At 44.3% G+C, this 20,257-nt stretch overlaps 1 protein-coding gene across 1 annotated transcript; it reads left to right on the top strand.

Annotated features, from left to right (window-relative positions):
* Window positions 1-1,288: 1,288 nt before the first annotated feature.
* Window positions 1,289-19,559, top strand: LOC145819593 (uncharacterized). Its single transcript, XM_082913545.1, has 4 exons — window positions 1,289-1,343; window positions 1,439-2,175; window positions 2,481-2,636; window positions 19,005-19,559. The coding sequence occupies exons 1-4, from the start codon at window positions 1,289-1,291 to the stop codon at window positions 19,557-19,559; spliced, it is 1,503 nt and encodes a 500-aa protein (XP_082769671.1).
* Window positions 19,560-20,257: the final 698 nt, after the last annotated feature.

Genomic DNA, 20,257 nt, shown 5'->3' with positions numbered 1-20,257 from the left:
GGTCACAATAGCTTAAAAGGATGGTACAAAACAAAGCCAAACAGGGCCTAAGAGGGGGTAAACTACCCCCAACACAAAAGAGACCTTAAACAAACATGTTAAGCATGCAAAATCAGAACTTTTTCCATAGGAAGTTAAGCCTAAAACACCATGAAAATAAGGCTAAAAGCTTAAGCAAAAAGCAAGGTTCAAGAGGGTAGAAACTCGCCCTTGTAGAACCCTTTTAAAGATGCAACTCCAGCAACTTCCCTTGATCAAAACTAGTCCAAAGACCCCAAAACCAACCTCAAAGAGCCTCAGCAACAAGAGTATGGTGTTTGAGTGTGTGTTTGTGTGCAATAGTATGATGAAAATGCACTTTTGAATAGAAAAATGAAGAGAAGATGCAAGATGGATACAAAGATGTATGTATAACTCTCATGCCCCAAAATGTGAACCTGGAGAAAGGAGGGAGGGCCTCCCTCTTATAGAAAAACAAGCCCCAAGCTTGTTGAGGAAGCTAAGGGCTCAAAGCCATCCTTTCATACACGTGTATGGAGGATGGTTTTTGTGCCTTCCAGTTGGCACAGCTGGCAAGAAAATATCTTCAGGAAGCTGAAGGAAAGCTGCCGACCAGCTACTTATACTGGTTGGCTAACCACTTTTTTTGGTTGGCCAGAAGAGAAAGTGGTCGACCAGCCACTTTTTTGGTCGACTAGCTCATTTTTCTAGTCGACAGGCAAAATTCTGCTTTCCCGGTCCAACTTCAATGGCCATAACTCCTTCGTCAGGTCATTCTTGTGTCCAAATTGAAGCCCCGGAAGTAAGCTTTTCAATGGTGGAAGCCTTGTATCAAAATTCTAACGGTACAAAAAGTTATGCCTGTTTTAGTGAAGCCGCGCAGTTTTGGTCCTACCTGGATTCATGCCGAACTTCTCCCAAACTAGTTTTCTTCTCTCCTTTCCTCTTTTCTTCAACTCCAAACCCCTAAACAAGGTGTTTTGAAATAGTTTTAAAAGATTTCATCTCTCTGTCATTCATTTGCACTTTGTCCTTGCTTGGTTTACCGAAAAGCGCAACATTTAATGAAATGCAAGCGTCAGAACATCGTAGGAACTTTATTTTCAAAACATTTTGAAAGAGAGGGTTTCAAGGTCTAAAATCTTTTGATCAAGATTGTTTTGGTCCAAAAGGGGTATGAAGTTGGGATTTGACTCTCTCCTTGCCGAAGAAACTGAACCTTTGCCCTGCACATCTTTCACCACCAAGTAAACCATCAGTAGTGCCCAAGTCTTAAAGGCGGTCAAAAATGGGGTCTTTACACATTCTTGGTGCATATGAAATGATTGATAGCAATGTGATTCGTACATGTAATATCTGCTAACAAGTATTTCGAAATGGTTACTATTCGTGTCTATTTGTATATCTCTTGTGTGTATTGTAATTGATTGTTATGTAGAACATTGTGAGAACAAGGATGAAAGAGCCAGTGATTCCACCTCTGCACGGTTAGACAGAATGGAAAGAATGATTATGCAAATGGCGGAAACTCTACGGCAACAACAAGAACAACCACAGCCGCCGCCGTCGGTACCTCCGCCTGTGGTGCAAGACTACCATGCTGAGGCCCGAACCATCACTCTTACAAAGGAATTTAAGAAGATGAAGCCACCAACGTTTAAAGGGGGAATCGACCCGATGAAACCTGAAGCGTGGGTAGTGGGAGTGGAGAAACTATTTGAGGTGTTTTCATGCACTGAAGCTCATAAAGTACAATTGGCTGCTTTCAATTTAGAAGACGAAGCTCGTAGGTGGTGGATGCTTACAAGAACTGAACATCAAGGGTTGATCTGGACCCGATTTCTAGAACTCTTCTATGTCAAGTATTTTCCGCAGTGTATGCAAGATAAGAAGGTGATTGAGTTTGAGACCCTTAGACAAGGGAACAAGACTACTGCGGAGTACGAAGCCCAATTTGTAGAACTAGCCCGGTTTGCACGTCATATGGTGGATACAGATTATAAGAAGACGAGGAAGTTTGAGGGGGGATTACGGAATGCTATCCTTGATCGAATAAATGTGTTGAAGCTACCAACATATGTTGATGTGCTAGAGAGAGCTGTCATGGCAGAGGGGAATATTACTGCACAGAATCAAATTTTCGAGTGGAGGGTCTACACCAGCTCCCAACACCAAGTCAGTTACAAAGCCTACCAACAATAAGGACATCACTAAGCAAGGAAGGGTGTTTGCGTTGGTTCCGGGCGACGTGCAAAATGCTGCAGTTATGGTGTCAGGTACATTTATTGTTCACGGTCATTCTGCTCATGTGTTGTTTGATTCTGGTTCCACCCACTCCTTTGTGTTAAAAATGTTTGTCCAAAATTTAGATAGATCTGAGGAATTATTACCTTATATATTATGTGTCTTCACCTTTGGGGGATTTTATGGTCTGTACATCTATTTATTTAGCCTGTGAACTTTTGATTGGGAATGTTCAGGTATATGCCACCCTGCTACCTCTTGACATGACTCACTTCGATGTTATTCTGGGAATGGATTGGTTAAATGAGTATCAAGCGACTATTGATTGTACGACTAAGCAAATCAGTTTCCATCCTCTGGGGCAGTCAGAATTCACCTTTAAAGGGCATGGTGTAATTTCTCCACCTTATTTAATATTCGTGGTGAAAGCATGCAAATTGTTACAAAAAGGGTGTCAGGGATATTTGGGCAGTGTCTTGGAGGGGCAGTCAACGAATGGGGGTACTGATATGATTCCAGTCGTCTGTGAATTTCTGAATTTTTTCTAGAGGAGTTACCAGGGGAGTTAGTAGACCGTGAAATTGAGTTTACAATTGAAGTGGTGCCGGGAACTCAGCCCATTTCTAAAACTCCGTATAGGATGTCACTGGTTGAGATGAAAGAACTAAAGATTCAGTTGCAAGACTTACTTGATAAAGGGTTCATTCGCCCGAGCGTTTCTCCTTGGGGTGCATCGGTCCTGTTTGTGAAAAAAAAAGATGGAACACTTTGATTATGTATGGATTATAGGGAACTTAACAAAGTGACAATCAAGAATAAGTACCCATTACCCAAGATTGATGATTTGCTTGACCAGCTACACGGGGCGCAAGTCTTTTCAAAAATTGATTTACGGTCTGGATACCACCAACTGAAAGTCAAAGCCGATGACGTTGTAACAGCGCCCGCGTGGGGCCTCGTGCTACAGTTCGGACTCGATTTGTGTCACGGTTCTTAATCTGAACCAAAGAGTCCAAATCTGGCAAATCGTTTTGAGAAACAAATTTTTGAAAAAGTAGTGCCAAACATGGACTGCTTTGCCAGATACAGAGTCGCCACCTAAATATTTTTTAAATGGGGAAATTTAGGAAACCCTGACTCGGTGCCGAAGGCCACATGTCCGTCATCACCGGAGTTGTCTCGGCTCGGGAGCTTGGGTACGATCGGGGAAGGTCAGCTATGAGCACCCCCTTTCGCCCGGTCCGAGGACCGGCCTCTACTAACCGTGATATCTGATTTTGAAAACGTTATGTGTTCTTAAACCAATTGTTAGCCTAGAATTACTATGTTATGCGCACAGCAAACAAGTATAGACCAAATTGCCCAAATTGGAACAAAACATTTCATGTTTGTTTTGAAAATGGTTTGCTACTCGCAAGTAGGCTAAAATACAGATTTTGCCACCCTCAAGTGGGCTTTTAGAGAAGATGATTTTGCCACTATCTAGTGGGCTTAAAACTCACAGTTTTAATGCATTATTCCAATTTAGGTAATTCAACCTCCATCCACAGGCATTCAAGCAGTTATATCACATAAGCAGCTAGCCTCATGGTAATCATACTGTCATGGCAACATTCACACGCATGCGAGATGCTAAAGCATAAAAGCTTACCTAGTACTCCGAGCCAAAACAGAAACTAGTCAGTAATCATATGCATGATCCTAGTTCATGTTAAAAATGGCTAATGCAACACATGCAAAGATGCAATCTAAACAGGCTCGGCTATCCTAAAGATGGCATGTGAAATGCTGCAACTAACAAGTACTCAACTTGGAATTGAAATACAAGTGCAGTTAGCATGATGTGCCGAGCCCGGTGCATGTAAGACAGATATATGGATGCACGCATGCTATCATACTGTTATGCTAAAATAAATGTGCCCTAATCTACCATCATAAGCAGGTAAATAAAAGGGAAGAAAGAAGTGAGGTTGGAAGACATACACACCACCCACACACACTTATTACAGATTTACCCTCACTCGGAGGGACCGAATAAATATTACAAATTAATTAACTACGCAAGCTAATTAAATATTACAAATTGCCTAATTTAATTAACAAATTAAAATAGACTAAGAAAAGCAGTAAACGCCTCGGGAAATGCGCCGCCATGCGCAAGCTGCCTCTGTTTTCTTTCCTCTGCTCCTCTGGAGGCTGTCAAAACCTCAGGGTTGCATCCCTGGACACTGGGGAGTACCACCGGCTGAATGAAACTGCCACCGGCAGTGTGGTATGGCCATCGGCACAAAATAGAGTCTGTCGGCAGAGGAAAGATTGCCGGCCGGCACCTTACACTGCCGGTCGGCAAATAAAGCCTGCAGAACCTGCAACTCACAGCAACAGAGGGCAAGACAAAGCATGGCAGCACAATTCAAGGCATGTATGCACCAACCATGTCCCTTGTCATTGTAATGACTCAAAGGGACATGTGCCTCGATTCTCGGACCACCAATCGCGCATTTCCATGCATGATGGCCCAAGGAATCAAGTATGCAACTTTCATGTCAAATGAAATGCAAACCAATCAAACAAACTAAAGCCCAACCTCTATCACATGATCAAGAGGCAAGGCATGCATGCCAATGCAATGCAACCTAGGCATACGAGCTAAGGATGCAACATGCCGATACAAGCAAACATGCAAGGTGAGCATGCAAATAAGCAAGGGATGGTCTTAAACATGAATTAGGCAGCTCTAGTTAGGCCCAAATCAGTGGCCAATGGAAGAAGATGAAGTGCCTCGAAATGCGTGCGCACGGGCACGCAAACCGAGGCAATGGCATATGCAATGCAATGGCATGGAAAATGATATGCAAATATGCCAATGGGATTTCAGCACTGAAATGTGGGGAAAACAGCCCCGAAATGAGGCGAAAACACACCCAATGCATGGAATAGTCCCGAAACATGGACTTTTGGCACCCGAAATGGCTTACAGCTATACAAAGCATGCATAATATGGACATGGAGCATGAAGACAGAAGCAAGAAAGCTCTGAGACAAGCATTTTTACAGTTTATGGCATGGCCAAACAGCAAGCAAAGATAGGGCTAAAATGGCATACAAAAACGGGCCTAAACATGAGATTATGAAGCAACTCACAGCTGCTGTCCCCAAACATGTTAGGGCCCTTCAACAACATTGAAGAGGGGCCTAAAATATGCACATTTACATTTCATGGCAAGGCTCAAAAACAGATACAAGCATGGCAAACAATTTATGCAAGATTAAGGCCACAAAAGGGCTATAACATGAAGTACACAAAATATTCATCAAACAGCCAAAGACCCTAAATAAAACATGTTCAGGAGGTCAAAATAAAGCCATTTTTAGTTCGGACCAAGGTCCAAAAACAGCAACATCAGGGGCTGCCAAGACATGCAAAAATGGGACCAAAAAGAGGATATAAAGGGGAGTACAACATGGAAGTCCCAAACAGTGTTGAGCCCTTCTTCAATGTTGAAGAGGGGCTCAAAATAAGCCTATTTTCAGTTTACTACATGCCCAAAAACAGATTACACATAGGCCAAAAAAAAAAATGCAAGATTAGGGCCTAAAGGAGAGATAAAGAAGGAAGTGCAAGCTACTGTCCTCAAACAGCAAGAGGTCCTCAATAAAACATGAAGAGGACCTCAAAATATGATGATTTGAAGTTTAGGTCGGAGCCCAAAAGTGCAAGCAACTATGGCTTAGATATGAAGCAAAAAAAGGCTAGAAAAGGGAAGATGAGGACTCACCCTTGTAGACCAATGAACCAGCACCTCTTGGACCAAGTTTAGGTGCTCCTAAGCTCTGGAGAACAGCCTCAAGCTGTTGGAATAGGCGTTGGATGCCTTGTGCTATGAGTTGATGAAGAAATGGCCCAAGAACAAGGGTGTTTGATGGTTGAATGGGAGAGATATAGAGAGAGACGGAGGTTTGTATGTATATATATCAGATATATATGGTATATCTCTGGTTTGTTTGCCTCAAGTCTCTAACCTAAACAAAGGAGGAGGAGAGGTGCTTATATAAGCAATGCTAAGCTTCTAAGACAAGCTTCAAAGGGTCAAAGGGGGTCAAGGCTTATTGGAGAAGCTTGGACAGCTGGTAGGCTTCTTGAGGAAGCCAAGAAAAGGGGTCAAGGCTTCCTCAAGAAGCCTTGAGCAAAGGGTGCAAGAAAAGGGGCCAAAGGTGTGCAAAGGGTGCAAAACAAGCACACATGCACGTGGGGGATCAATTCTGTGCATTCCAGCTGGTACAGCTGGAATCCACTCAATCTGCAGAATGCTCCGGAAGGTCGTCGGCTAGCAAAAATTGCCGGTCAGCACAATAAAGTGCCGGTCGGCACAATAAATGGCCGGTCGGTACAATAAATTGCCGGTCGGCACAAACAGAGTGCCGATGGGTGGCCGGTGAGGTCAAAAAAGTGCCGGTGTATGTCCAGATTGAAGCCCCGGAAGTTAGCTTTCCAATGGCGCAAACCTTGCATTAAAATTCCTTCTGTACAAAAAGTTATGCCCTTTTCCGTGAAGCCGCGCAGATTCGATCCAACCGGGATGATGCCCGACTTCAACTGATCATATCTCCCCCACCCGGACTTGGCTCTAGGAGATTCTTGAGTGCAAAATGAAGCCCCGGAAGTAAGCTTTCCGACGGTGGTGGCCCCATAGCTAAACTCCAAGTGTACAGACAGATAAGCCCGATTCAGCGAGGGCTGCTCGACTCGCTTCTACCCGGATTCATGCCGAACTTCTCCCAAACTAGTTTTCTCCTCTCCTTTCCTCTTTTCTTCAACTCCAAAACCCTAAACAAAGTGTTTTGAAAGATTTTCCTCTCTTCTAGCCGAAGAAACTGATTCTTTGCCCTGCACATCTCTCAACACCGAGCAAACCATCAGTAGTGCCCAAGTCTTAAGGGCGGTCAAAAATGGGGTGTCTACAGTTGCCCCTCTTTGACAGAACTCGAAAGTCATAACAATGACGGGAGTGAATGTCAAAGCCCAGAGACGACCCATTTTTGACAAGGCCGAAGACTTGGACAAACAAACAAAATACTGATAAATAAATGGTTGTGCCCACAGGCTGCCTACGTATCCCTTTGCAAGGAATCAAACCAGCGTAGTTCAGGGGCAGGATGCAAATGATATGCAGGAAGACTTTGATAATTGGACTTATACGCCACGCGAAGCCGGTTTGAACATTGGACTTATATGCTACGCAAAGCCGGTTTGTAATTGGACTTATACGCTTTCGTGAAGCCGGTTTGATAAAACAATGCAAGTGGAATGTACGTGACAACGCAAGTGAAGAGGTGTGCATGACAATGCGACCTAAGATGAATTCCAAACACACTGAAATTGTGTGGGGAAATGGGACAGGGAGAAACATAGGGACATATCCCGGTGTTTCGGAATGGTGTGAGCATTGGAACGTATTCCGAACGCTTTTAACTGAAGAGGGAGAAACATAGGGACGTATCCCAAGGATTAGGGACGTATCCCAAAGGTTAGGGACGTATCCCAAAGATGAGGGACGTATCCCAAAGATTAGGGACGTATCCCAAAGGTTAGGGACGTATCCCAAAGATGAGGGACGTATCCCAAAGATTAGGGACGTATCCCAGAGGTTAGGGACGTATCCCAAAGGTTAGGGACATATCCCAAGGGTTAGGGACGTATCCCAAAGATGAGGGACGTATCCCAAAGGTTAGGGACGTATCCCAAAGGTTAGGGACGTATCCCAAGGATTAGGGACGTATCCCAAAGGTTAGGGACGTATCCCAAAGATGAGGGACGTATCCCAAAGATTAGGGACGTATCCCAAAGGTTAAGGACATATCCCAAGGTTCGACAAAGGAGAAGAAACATAGGGACGTATCCTGGTGTTTCAGAAAAGGAGAAAGAAACGTAGGGACGTATCCCGGTGTTTCGGAAAAGGAAGAGAAACATAAGGACGTATCCCAGTGTCTCGGAAAAGGGAGAGAAACATAAGGACGTATCCCAGTGTCTCGGAAAAAGGGTGAGAAACATAAGGACGTATCCCAGTGTCTCGGAAAATGAGGAGTGAAACGTAGGGACGTATCCCGGTGTTTCGGAAAGAAGGAGAAACATAGGGACGTATCCCGGTGTTTCGGAAAGAGAGAGAAACGTAGGGACGTATCCCGGTGTTTCGGAATGGAAGAAGAAACATAGGGACGTATCCCGGTGCTTCGGAAAGGTAAGAGAAACGTAGGGACGTATCCCGGTGTTTCGGAATGGAAGAGAAACATAGGGACGTATCCCGGAGTTTCGGAAAGGAGGAGAAACATAGGGACGTATCCCGGAGTTTCCGAATGAGAAGGGAAAGCATAAGGACGTATCCCAGTGTTTCCGAATAAGAGAGCGTGCATAACAATGCAAGTGGAAAGTGCGTGACAACGCAAGTGAAAAGGTGCATGACAATGCAAATGTAATGAGCATGACAATGCTGGATAGATGTGCAAAATCAATGCAATGAATGAGCATAACAATGCTAGTGAAGTGGGTGCATAACAATGCAATTGGAACGTGCATCACAATGCAAGATTGATCTTGCGCCTGAGGTAGAGGTACACTCATATCTCGGAGCATTGACAAGGCCCTGAAGAGGTACGTCCGGAGTACAATCACGGAATTTTCTGAAGTTGACACAAACTCAGATACTTCGATTTTCGCTCTTTTGCTTTTGCATTGCAGTCTGGAATTATCATAGCTTCAGATAGGTCCTGGTTTCACCGTTCACACTTATCGGGGGTGGACCCTGCAGTTTTATGGAAAAAAAGAATCTTGTTTTGCACAAACGTGAAGGATGGCACAGCACTCTGAGCACACAACAAATCATTTTTTGAAATTGAGAAAATGAGTTCTCGACCAGGTATTGAGCCTACGACTGAACACAGCGAGAAAGACTCAACAACGGAAAACAAAAGGTAAACAACCTAAACACGTCGAGACACGCTCGGAACGACTCAAAGCAAGAATCGAGACAAACAAAACAAAAGACACGACACACAGACGTGCACAGGGAGCCTGTTTCACCGGGTATTATTCCCACCCTTTCTTATTTGTGATTCTCACATCACTCGGCTCTCAAGCTCGGTTTTTCTCTCAAAACCCTTTTCTCGCTTTTTCTCTCAGCGCACATCTCTCTATTCTTTAATCTCTCATTTTTCATCCCTCCCCTGGGTGGTTGATGGATAAGCTGGAAATTGTGGGCTCTTGCCCCTGGTATTTTACCAGACTCTTGTTCACAACAGTGAATTCCTCCCACAGAGGGGGTTGCGCTACAACTGGGTATGTAGCACATCTGTAGCTGACATCGGTTGATGATGCCCTGCTGGGGAGTTCGGACGTGATTAGATCTGTCCAAACAAAGGAGTGGAATATCTTGATCCGTTCCCGTCCGTGCTTCGCACTTGGCTTGATACCTCGTTGCGTGGAGGATGTGAGAGCTTTCAGCCCTTTGTTGATAGCTTCAATGGTGCCCTTTTCTGGCAGGTAGAGTGCCCTTCTTGGCAAGTATGTTCTGACAACGGGGGAAAGACAGGAAGCCTGACTCAACTGTGCCCCTAGTTCATTATTTTGACCATTTTTTGTTTTTGTTTTCTACTAAAACAATTTTGACCAACATGAGAGTCAGATTAACACACTTGTTCGATTTTTGATTTGAAATCATGCAAGTCAGGCTATGAGCACTAAAAATTTTCCTTTTTTTTTTTTTTGCGTCCAAGAAATGGTCCAGTTTTTGGAAAAGATGGAACAATTTTCGAGGGATCAGTCAACCTCAGTAAAAATTCTCAAAAACTATTTTTGCAAACGGCCAATGCTTAACAAGCACGGAACCCACTCTTGAGACGCACAACCTCGGATTTGGAGGAAAATTGCCCCTTGTTGGAGGGAAGCTGCATGGCAACGGAAAGTTGCCCCTTGTTTGAACGGCACCGCAGTGCATTGAATGGCAACGAAAAGTTGCCCCTTGTGTGAATGGCACCGCGGCGCATTTATAATCAGTCCTCGAAGCGATGATTGCAACCGAACTCTCGGATACAGAGAAGGCAAAGATTATCAGAACCATTACATGGACATTATCGAATTCGAAGTGTTTGTGGCTGGACTTCAAGATGAAGTTGCCTACGTATCCCAAACATGGGAATCAAGCCTTACGTAGTTCGGGGTTAAGGTACACTCGGGTATTTAACCTCTCCTTTTTAGGCTCTAACTTTTGCCAAGGCGCCCGATGCGGGTTTTCGACCTTGCGAGCTTTGTTTTTCTTTTCTTTTCAATTCTTTTCATTTCTTTTCTTTTCATTTCTTTTCATTTCATTTCCTTTTTTTTTTTTGATTTTCTTTTTTTTTGTTCTTTTCTTTGCATTTTTTTTCTTTTTTGTATTTTTCTCTTGCTCTAACTTTTGCCTGGGTCGCCCTTCCGGGTTTTCGGCCCAGCGAGCCTCTCAAAGGGTAAAAGTGTAAAAAGTCCATGCCAAATGGTTTTAGGGTCTTGCAGCCATCCGTATCCAGGAGAGTGGCTATTGATTTGCAAGAGGACTCATCTTCGGCTCTCCGAGCACGTCTGACATTTTTGCCCCTAGTTTGAGGGGGGGCTTCTGATCTAGCTTTACAAGCTTCCTTTGATCTGATCTTCTTGATCTGACTTTCTTGCCTCTTGTCCGAGGGCTGCTTCGAATCTGGCCACACAGGCTTCACATTGTGGTTGATCGTTGAACCTTCTGAATCCAAGTTCAAGGTTTGAAAATGAGGGGCCGAGTCTCGAGGCTGAGAGCGATCCTAGGCTGCACAATCTCAAGAGCGATTCCACACAGGTCTTCGCAGGACTGCGCAAAATATTTTTTGAAATTTTTTAAGAAAACGACAAATCGCTCGCGCCGAAGATAGTGTGGGACCAATCTGGATCAAGCCAGGATCCTTCTCAGTACTCACATTAACAAACATGATCTCATTCATTAAGGGCTTAGCACGCCTCTCTTTCTCTCAATTGATTAAATTTTGCAAAACCCAAGGAATTCTTTCCTCTTCGTTTTTATCACAATGTTTCGAAAAAAAGTTTTGGAAAACTTAGGTCATTACAATGACTTCAAAGGCACAGAAAAGGCAGGCGAAGAGCACTGTCATGTCATTCAATACTTCCGGCACAACTGGCACACGGCAGAAGCAAACACAAGAGTGTGAAAATCACTGCTGTTCATTCAAATCTGTTGGCACAACTGGCTCCCTGGCAGAAACAGACTCAAAAGGACAAACACAAAGCAAACTAGTGATATCCGAAGTAACACCCCCGGAATCACCCGACTTTAACAAAACAGGACTGACTCGACACAACAAGACAGACCCGACTGACTCAGCATGAAAAGACTGACCCAATACAAAACGACAAGACTGACCCAATACCCAAGTCAGAAAGTACAAAACTAACATTCACAAATGCTCAAAACAGTGCGTGCCATACACCATATCTGGAGTAAACTGAGTGTCGCCCGCAGGTGGTCCAACCTCTGATCACATCACATTATCCCCCCACAAGTTCACTGATCAAGTGTCGATAGACTTCGCAGGGCCTGGTGCAGGGATGACCCCGTTGTCAATCAAATTTTGTATCTCGTGGTGGAGACGGACGCAACTGTCGGTGTCATGACCGGTTTGTTGATGGAAAGCACAGTACTTAGTCGGGTCATGTTTTGGAGGGAGAGGATCGGGTAAAGGCCGTTGCTCTAACGGTTTCAGATGTCCTTTCCTGAGTAGGACCCCAGGGCTTTAGACAAAGACATATAGAGTGGAGTGAAAACCCTCTTGCCTCGGGGCAGATAGTCTGAAGTTCGGGGGTTTGAAGTGGATGCACCAACAAAGGGGGTGGCTGCTCTTGGTGTGGTAGTGGTGACCATGCCCACTTCAGATGATCTTGCAGCTGCGTCACCGCTGGTGGTCACATTCGAACTACGGGAAAATGCCCTCCTGGGCTGCTCCTTATCCTGGTCAAACAGACCTTGCCTCATTGCATCTTCGATTTGTACCCCCATATCGTGTAAATCTGAGAAAGTGGGAAAGGGGATTACAATCATTCTCTGCATTAGCTTAGGCTGGAGATTGCGCACAATCATCCGTATTTGATCCTTATCTGTTGGCCTAATGGTCATCATTGAGGCCTTGGCCCTCCAGCGGGCCACGAATTCTGAGAAGCTCTCCTTAGGCTCCTGCCTCGTCGTCTCAAGATCACGGGTCGTAATCTCGATTTGGGTATTGTATGAATATTGTGCGACGAAGGCCTCAGCCATCTCATCCCAACTTCTCTTGACGTCATCCTCCAATTTGGCATACCATGCGGCCGCTACACCCGACAGGGTCCGGCCAAACAAAGACAGCTTCTGCAATCTAGTGAGGCCCATTGGTCTTAGGACGTATGAAAATAGTCGCAGGTGTACCATGGGATCCTCAGATCCGTCAAAACGATCGATTTGTGGCATCTTAAACCGATCTGGCAGCGTCACAGCTGCGTCGATGTATCCGTCTCCAATGTCCGGAATGGACTTCGCACCTTGAGATTTTTTGAACAGCTTTTCAAGCTTGTGCATTTTTAATGCCACGGGCTCCACCTCGGGCTCGAAGGGAGAATCTGATTGGTTGATAGGAGTGGGTGCCTTGGAGAGTTGAGGCAGAATCGGGGGTGGAGCTGGCCCGACTGGAATGTCCGTATCATCCTGGACATGGGTTGCCTCCCCGAGTGTGGGAACTCTTGGTGGGAGAGGAGCCTGGTGTGAAGTAGATACTCCAGTTTGCTGCTCCAATCTGGCAATTGTCTCTGCCTGTTGGGCTATGACCACAGCCTGTTGCTTGGCGAATTCTGCTTGACGGACAGTGTCTTGCTGCATGGCTTTCATACTATCCTGGAGTTGGCGCACCATCTCTTCCAGACTCGATATACTGTTCTAATCTAACTGAGCAACCGGTATATCTGTCTCTGTGGCAAAAGCAGATATCTCAATCCAACTGCACACAGGCGAGATGGATAATGACTGTTGATCTGAAGACTGTTGAACTGATGATCTGTGCCTGACTAGCCTGCTCTGGCCCTGATTACCCTTGAACTGAGTCTCTGACCTGACAAAGTCTATCAGCACAAGTCCGATGAACCTCTGGAGATATCGGAGCCTTCTGAAGCTATGGTTCCGGGACTACCTTGCAAAAGAGAAAACAGACAGCATCTCAGCTCGGATATAATCATAGTGGAATGACTGTGCTCAATACTGATCACTGTTCCCCAAATATCTGTCCCAAAATTGATACCCCCAGGTAAAACTGATTCCCCAAATACTGATGCCCATAGGCCTGATGCCCAGACTTGCAAACTGGTATGTACATTTCCCTGTAGAAATACATTCTAAAAGCACATAGCAAGTAAAGAGAGCCAAAACACCCCTACATTGGGGTAGGGTTTCCCTGTCCTATTTTGTCAGGAGCTAGGGTTTCACTATGCACGCAGCAGTTTCAAACAACCTAACATCGGGTGAGCAACCTGTCCTAGTTTGGAATGGTCACTATGGATTCCGAATATGCACTAGGTCGAATGGTCAAAAGGGTGCCCCGGTAAAAACCGGGGTTTGTGTTCCCATACTGTCAGAGCCCATAGCCGGTCAGCCTTACGGACATGCCTTGACAAGACAAGCCTCCGGCAAACCGTTCAGGAATGGCAGATGGCAAACACTGTGTTCCTAGGCGCACCAATGCACATGCAATGCAAAGAAACACATAAATGAAATCAAAACAGGATATCACGAGTTCGAGTCAAACTCTCTAAAAATCCCCAGCAGAGTCGCCAGAAACTGTAACAGCGCCCGCGTGGGGCCTCGTGCTACAGTTCGGACTCGATTTGTGTCACGGTTCTTAATCTGAACCAAAGAGTCCAAATCTGGCAAATCGTTTTGAGAAACAAATTTTTGAAAAAGTAGTGCCAAACATGGACTGCTTTGCCAGATACAGAGTCGCCACCTAAATATTTTTTAAATGGGGAAATTTAGGAAACCCTGACTCGGTGCCGAAGGCCACATGTCCGTCATCACCGGAGTTGTCTCAGCTCGGGAGCTTGGGTACGATCGGGGAAGGTCAGCTATGAGCACCCCCTTTCGCCCGGTCCGAGGACCGGCCTCTACTAACCGTGATATCTGATTTTGAAAACGTTATGTGTTCTTAAACCAATTGTTAGCCTAGAATTACTATGTTATGCGCACAGCAAACAAGTATAGACCAAATTGCCCAAATTGGAACAAAACATTTCATGTTTGTTTTGAAAATGGTTTGCTACTCGCAAGTAGGCTAAAATACAGATTTTGCCACCCTCAAGTGGGCTTTTAGAGAAGATGATTTTGCCACTATCTAGTGGGCTTAAAACTCACAGTTTTAATGCATTATTCCAATTTAGGTAATTCAACCTCCATCCACAGGCATTCAAGCAGTTATATCACATAAGCAGCTAGCCTCATGGTAATCATACTGTCATGGCAACATTCACACGCATGCGAGATGCTAAAGCATAAAAGCTTACCTAGTACTCCGAGCCAAAACAGAAACTAGTCAGTAATCATATGCATGATCCTAGTTCATGTTAAAAATGGCTAATGCAACACATGCAAAGATGCAATCTAAACAGGCTCGGCTATCCTAAAGATGGCATGTGAAATGCTGCAACTAACAAGTACTCAACTTGGAATTGAAATACAAGTGCAGTTAGCATGATGTGCCGAGCCCGGTGCATGTAAGACAGATATATGGATGCACGCATGCTATCATACTATTATGCTAAAATAAATGTGCCCTAATCTACCATCATAAGCAGGTAAATAAAAGGGAAGAAAGAAGTGAGGTTGGAAGACATACACACCACCCACACACACTTATTACAGATTTACCCTCACTCGGAGGGACCGAATAAATATTACAAATTAATTAACTACGCAAGCTAATTAAATATTACAAATTGCCTAATTTAATTAACAAATTAAAATAGACTAAGAAAAGCAGTAAACGCCTCGGGAAATGCGCCGCCATGCGCAAGCTGCCTCTGTTTTCTTTCCTCTGCTCCTCTGGAGGCTGTCAAAACCTCAGGGTTGCATCCCTGGACACTGGGGAGTACCACCGGCTGAATGAAACTGCCACCGGCAGTGTGGTATGGCCATCGGCACAAAATAGAGTCTGTCGGCAGAGGAAAGATTGCCGGCCGGCACCTTACACTGCCGGTCGGCAAATAAAGCCTGCAGAACCTGCAACTCACAGCAACAGAGGGCAAGACAAAGCATGGCAGCACAATTCAAGGCATGTATGCACCAACCATGTCCCTTGTCATTGTAATGACTCAAAGGGACATGTGCCTCGATTCTCGGACCACCAATCGCGCATTTCCATGCATGATGGCCCAAGGAATCAAGTATGCAACTTTCATGTCAAATGAAATGCAAACCAATCAAACAAACTAAAGCCCAACCTCTATCACATGATCAAGAGGCAAGGCATGCATGCCAATGCAATGCAACCTAGGCATACGAGCTAAGGATGCAACATGCCGATACAAGCAAACATGCAAATAAGCAAGGGATGGTCTTAAACATGAATTAGACAGCTCTAGTTAGGCCCAAAACAGTGGCCAATGGAAGAAGATGAAGTGCCTCGAAATGCGTGCGCACGGGCACGCAAACCGAGGCAATGGCATATGCAATGCAATGGCATGGAAAATGATATGCAAATATGCCAATGGGATTTCAGCACTGAAATGTGGGGAAAACAGCCCCGAAATGAGGCGAAAACACACCCAATGCATGGAATAGTCCCGAAACATGGACTTTTGGCACCCGAAATGGCTTACAGCTATACAAAGCATGCATAATATGGACATGGAGCATGAAGACAGAAGCAAGAAAGCTCTGAGACAAGCATTTTTACAGTTTATGGCATGGCCAAACAGCAAGCAAAGATAGGGCTAAAATGGCATACAAAAACGGGCCTAAACATGAGATTATGAAGCAACTCACAGCTGCTGTCCCCAAACATGTTAGGGCCCTTCAACAACATTGAAGAGGGGCCTAAAATATGCACATTTACAGTTCATGGCAAGGCTCAAAAATAGATACAAGCATGGCAAACAATTTATGCAAGATTAAGGCCACAAAAGGGCTATAACATGAAGTACACAAAATATTCATCAAACAGCCAAAGACCCTAAATAAAACATGTTCAGGAGGTCAAAATAAAGCCATTTTTAGTTCGGACCAAGGTCCAAAAACAGCAACATCAGGGACTTCCAAGACATGCAAAAATGGGACCAAAAAGAGGATATAAAGGGGAGTACAACATGGAAGTCCCAAACAGTGTTGAGCCCTTCTTCAATGTTGAAGAGGGGCTCAAAATAAGCCTATTTTCAGTTTACTACATGCCCAAAAACAGATTACACATAGGCCAAAAAAAAAAAATGCAAGATTAGGGCCTAAAGGAGAGATAAAGAAGGAAGTGCAAGCTACTGTCCTCAAACAGCAAGAGGTCCTCAATCAAACATGAAGAGGACCTCAAAATATGATGATTTGAAGTTTAGGTCGGAGCCCAAAAGTGCAAGCAACTATGGCTTAGATATGAAGCAAAAAAAGGCTAGAAAAGGGAAGATGAGGACTCACCCTTGTAGACCAATGAACCAGCACCTCTTGGACCAAGTTTAGGTGCTCCTAAGCTCTGGAGAACAGCCTCAAGCTGTTGGAATAGGCGTTGGATGCCTTGTGCTATGAGTTGATGAAGAAATGGCCCAAGAACAAGGGTGTTTGATGGTTGAATGGGAGAGATATAGAGAGAGATAGAGGTTTGTATGTATATATATCAGATATATATGGTATATCTCTGGTTTGTTTGCCTCAAGTCTCTAACCTAAACAAAGGAGGAGGAGAGGTGCTTATATAAGCAATGCTAAGCTTCTAAGACAAGCTTCAAAGGGTCAAAGGGGGTCAAGGCTTATTGGAGAAGCTTGGACAGCTGGTAGGCTTCTTGAGGAAGCCAAGAAAAGGGGTCAAGGCTTCCTCAAGAAGCCTTGAGCAAAGGGTGCAAGAAAAGGGGCCAAAGGTGTGCAAAGGGTGCAAAACAAGCACACATGCACGTGGGGGATCAATTCTGTGCATTCCAGCTGGTACAGCTGGAATCCACTCAATCTGCAGAATGCTCCGGAAGGTCGTCGGCTAGCAAAAATTGCCGGTCAGCATAATAAAGTGCCGGTCGGCACAATAAATGGCCGGTCGGTACAATAAATTGCCGGTCGGCACAAACAGAGTGCCGATGGGTGGCCGGTTAGGTCAAAAATGTGCCGGTGTATGTCCAGATTGAAGCCCCGGAAGTTAGCTTTCCAATGGCGCAAACCTTGCATTAAAATTCCTTCTGGGCAAAAAGTTATGCCCTTTTCCGTGAAGCCGCGCAGATTCGATCCAACCGGGATGATGCCCGACTTCAACTGATCATATCTCCCCCACCCGGACTTGGCTCTAGGAGATTCTTGAGTGCAAAATGAAGCCCCGGAAGTAAGCTTTCCGACGGTGGTGGCCCCATAGCTAAACTCCAAGTGTACAGACAGATAAGCCCGATTCAGCGAGGGCTGCTCGACTCGCTTCTACCCGGATTCATGCCGAACTTCTCCCAAACTAGTTTTCTCCTCTCCTTTCCTCTTTTCTTCAACTCCAAAACCCTAAACAAAGTGTTTTGAAAGATTTTCCTCTCTTCTAGCCGAAGAAACTGATTCTTTGCCCTGCACATCTCTCAACACCGAGCAAACCATCAGTAGTGCCCAAGTCTTAAGGGCGGTCAAAAATGGGGTGTCTACAGACGTTGAGAGGACATCTTTCCGAACCTGATACGGTCATTATGAATTTTTGATTATGCCCTTCGGAGTTACCAATGCACCCGCGACATTTATGGATTTATTGAATTGTGTTTTTAAGCCGTACTTGGATGAATTCGTAGTGGTATTTATTGACGATATTCTTATTTATTCAAATAATGCCGAAGCTCATGAGAACCATCTTCGTCTAATTCTTCAGACAGTCCGAGTTAAAAGGTAGTATGCTAAGTTAAAGAAATGTGAGTTCTGGCTACATGAAGTAGCATTCTTGGGACATGTAATAACAAATGAGGGTGTTTCAGTTGACCCACACAAGATTGAAGCGATCATAAATTGGCTAACCCCTACTAATGTGACCGAGGTGCGTAGTTTCTTGGGATTAGTTGGGTACTACCAAAGGTTTGTGAAAGATTTCTCTAAAATTGCCATTCCACTTACCCAATTAACTCAGGAAGGAGTGTTGTTTGAATTGTCAAAACAATAGGAATTGGCCTTCCAGGAATTGAAAACAAAGTTACCTACGACATCGGTTCTTGCTCTTCCACCTGGCACTGAAGGATTTGTGATCTACAGTGATGTGTCTCATAAAGGACTAGGTTGTGTACTTATGCAAAATGGGAGAGTTATCACTTATGCTTCCCGACAACTTAAACCCCATGAAAAGAATTACCCCACACATGACCTTGAGTTAGCAGCGGTAGTCTTTGCTTTCAAGATATGGTGACATTATTTTTGTGCCACTACATGTGAAGTCTATACAGATCATAAGAGCCTCAAGTAGCTTTTTACTCAAAAAAAGTTGAATATGCGGTAGCGACGATAGTTGGAACTTATTAAGGACAATGAATTACAGATCCATTACCATCGTGCTAAAGCCAATATAGTTACAGACGTACTTAGTCGAAAAGGTTTGGAAAATCTAGCAAATTTGCTTACAGAGCAAAAGGATTTATCACTTGAATTGGAAAGTATGAACTTAGATATTGTGATACATGGATGGGATACTATGGTGGCAGCAATAACAGCCCAACCGACATTAATGGAAGAAATCAAGCAGCGGCAGATGGAAGACGAATTTTTAAAGAAGATATGTGAGGAGCTAGATACAAGACTAAGACCCGGATTCGATTTTACAAATTCAGTGCTCAAATTTCAAGATAGATTATGTGTTCCCAATGTGTCAGAACTTAAAAGGAACTTGATGGAAGAAGCACATGCCTCGAGATTTTCAAAACATCCCAAGAGTACTAAGATGTATCGGAACTTAAAGCGAAATTTTTGTTGGCCAAACATGAAGAAAGAAATTGCAGAATTCGTTTCAAAATGTTTACAATGTCAGCAAGTAAAGGCAGAGCATCAGAGATCGGCAGGGTTGCTGCAACCCCTTCCAATCCCGGAGTGGAAGTGAGAACACCTGACTATAGATTTTGTTGTAGGTTTACCACGGACTCCTCGGGTCATGAATACTATATTGGTCGTTGTAGACTGATTAACTAAATCCGCTCATTTCCTGCCTGTGAAAACTCAGTATAACGCGGATAAACTTGCTGTGATTTATGTGAATGAAATTGTAAGACTTCATGGTGTTCCAGTCTCAATTGTGTCGGATAGGGATCCGAAGTTTGTGTCAAGATTTTGGCAAAGTTTGCAAAATGCTATGGGGATAGAGTTAAAGTTTAGTACAGCTTTTCAGCCCTAGACAGATGGGCAATCAGAGAGAACAATACAAACCTTGGAAGATAAGTTACGAATCTGTGTTCTAGACTTCCAGGGAAGTTGGGAAACTCATCTACCATTGGTGGAGTTCGCGTACAATAATAGTTACCATTCGAGCATTGGGATGGCACCCTATGAAGCTTTATATGGAAAACCGTGTCGCTCTCCTGTGTGTTGGACCGAAGTCAGAGATATATCATTGTTAGGGCCTAAAATTGTACAACTGATGACAGAAAAGATTAAAACTGCTCAAAGTAGACAAAAGAGTTATGCGGATAACCGACGAAGAGATTTTGGAATTTGAGGTGGGTACTCATGTTTTTGTGAATGTCACTCCGATGAAGGGACACCCAAGGTTCGAAAAAAGGGGTAAGTTAACGCCTCGATGTG

Source organism: Camellia sinensis, chromosome 1, assembly GCF_055761805.1.
Source record: "Camellia sinensis isolate YWXY chromosome 1, ASM5576180v1, whole genome shotgun sequence".
Classification (NCBI taxonomy): Eukaryota; Viridiplantae; Streptophyta; class Magnoliopsida; order Ericales; family Theaceae; genus Camellia; species Camellia sinensis.
Note: the sequence above shows the minus strand (reverse complement) of the source record. Positions and strands in the feature narration are given on the sequence as shown.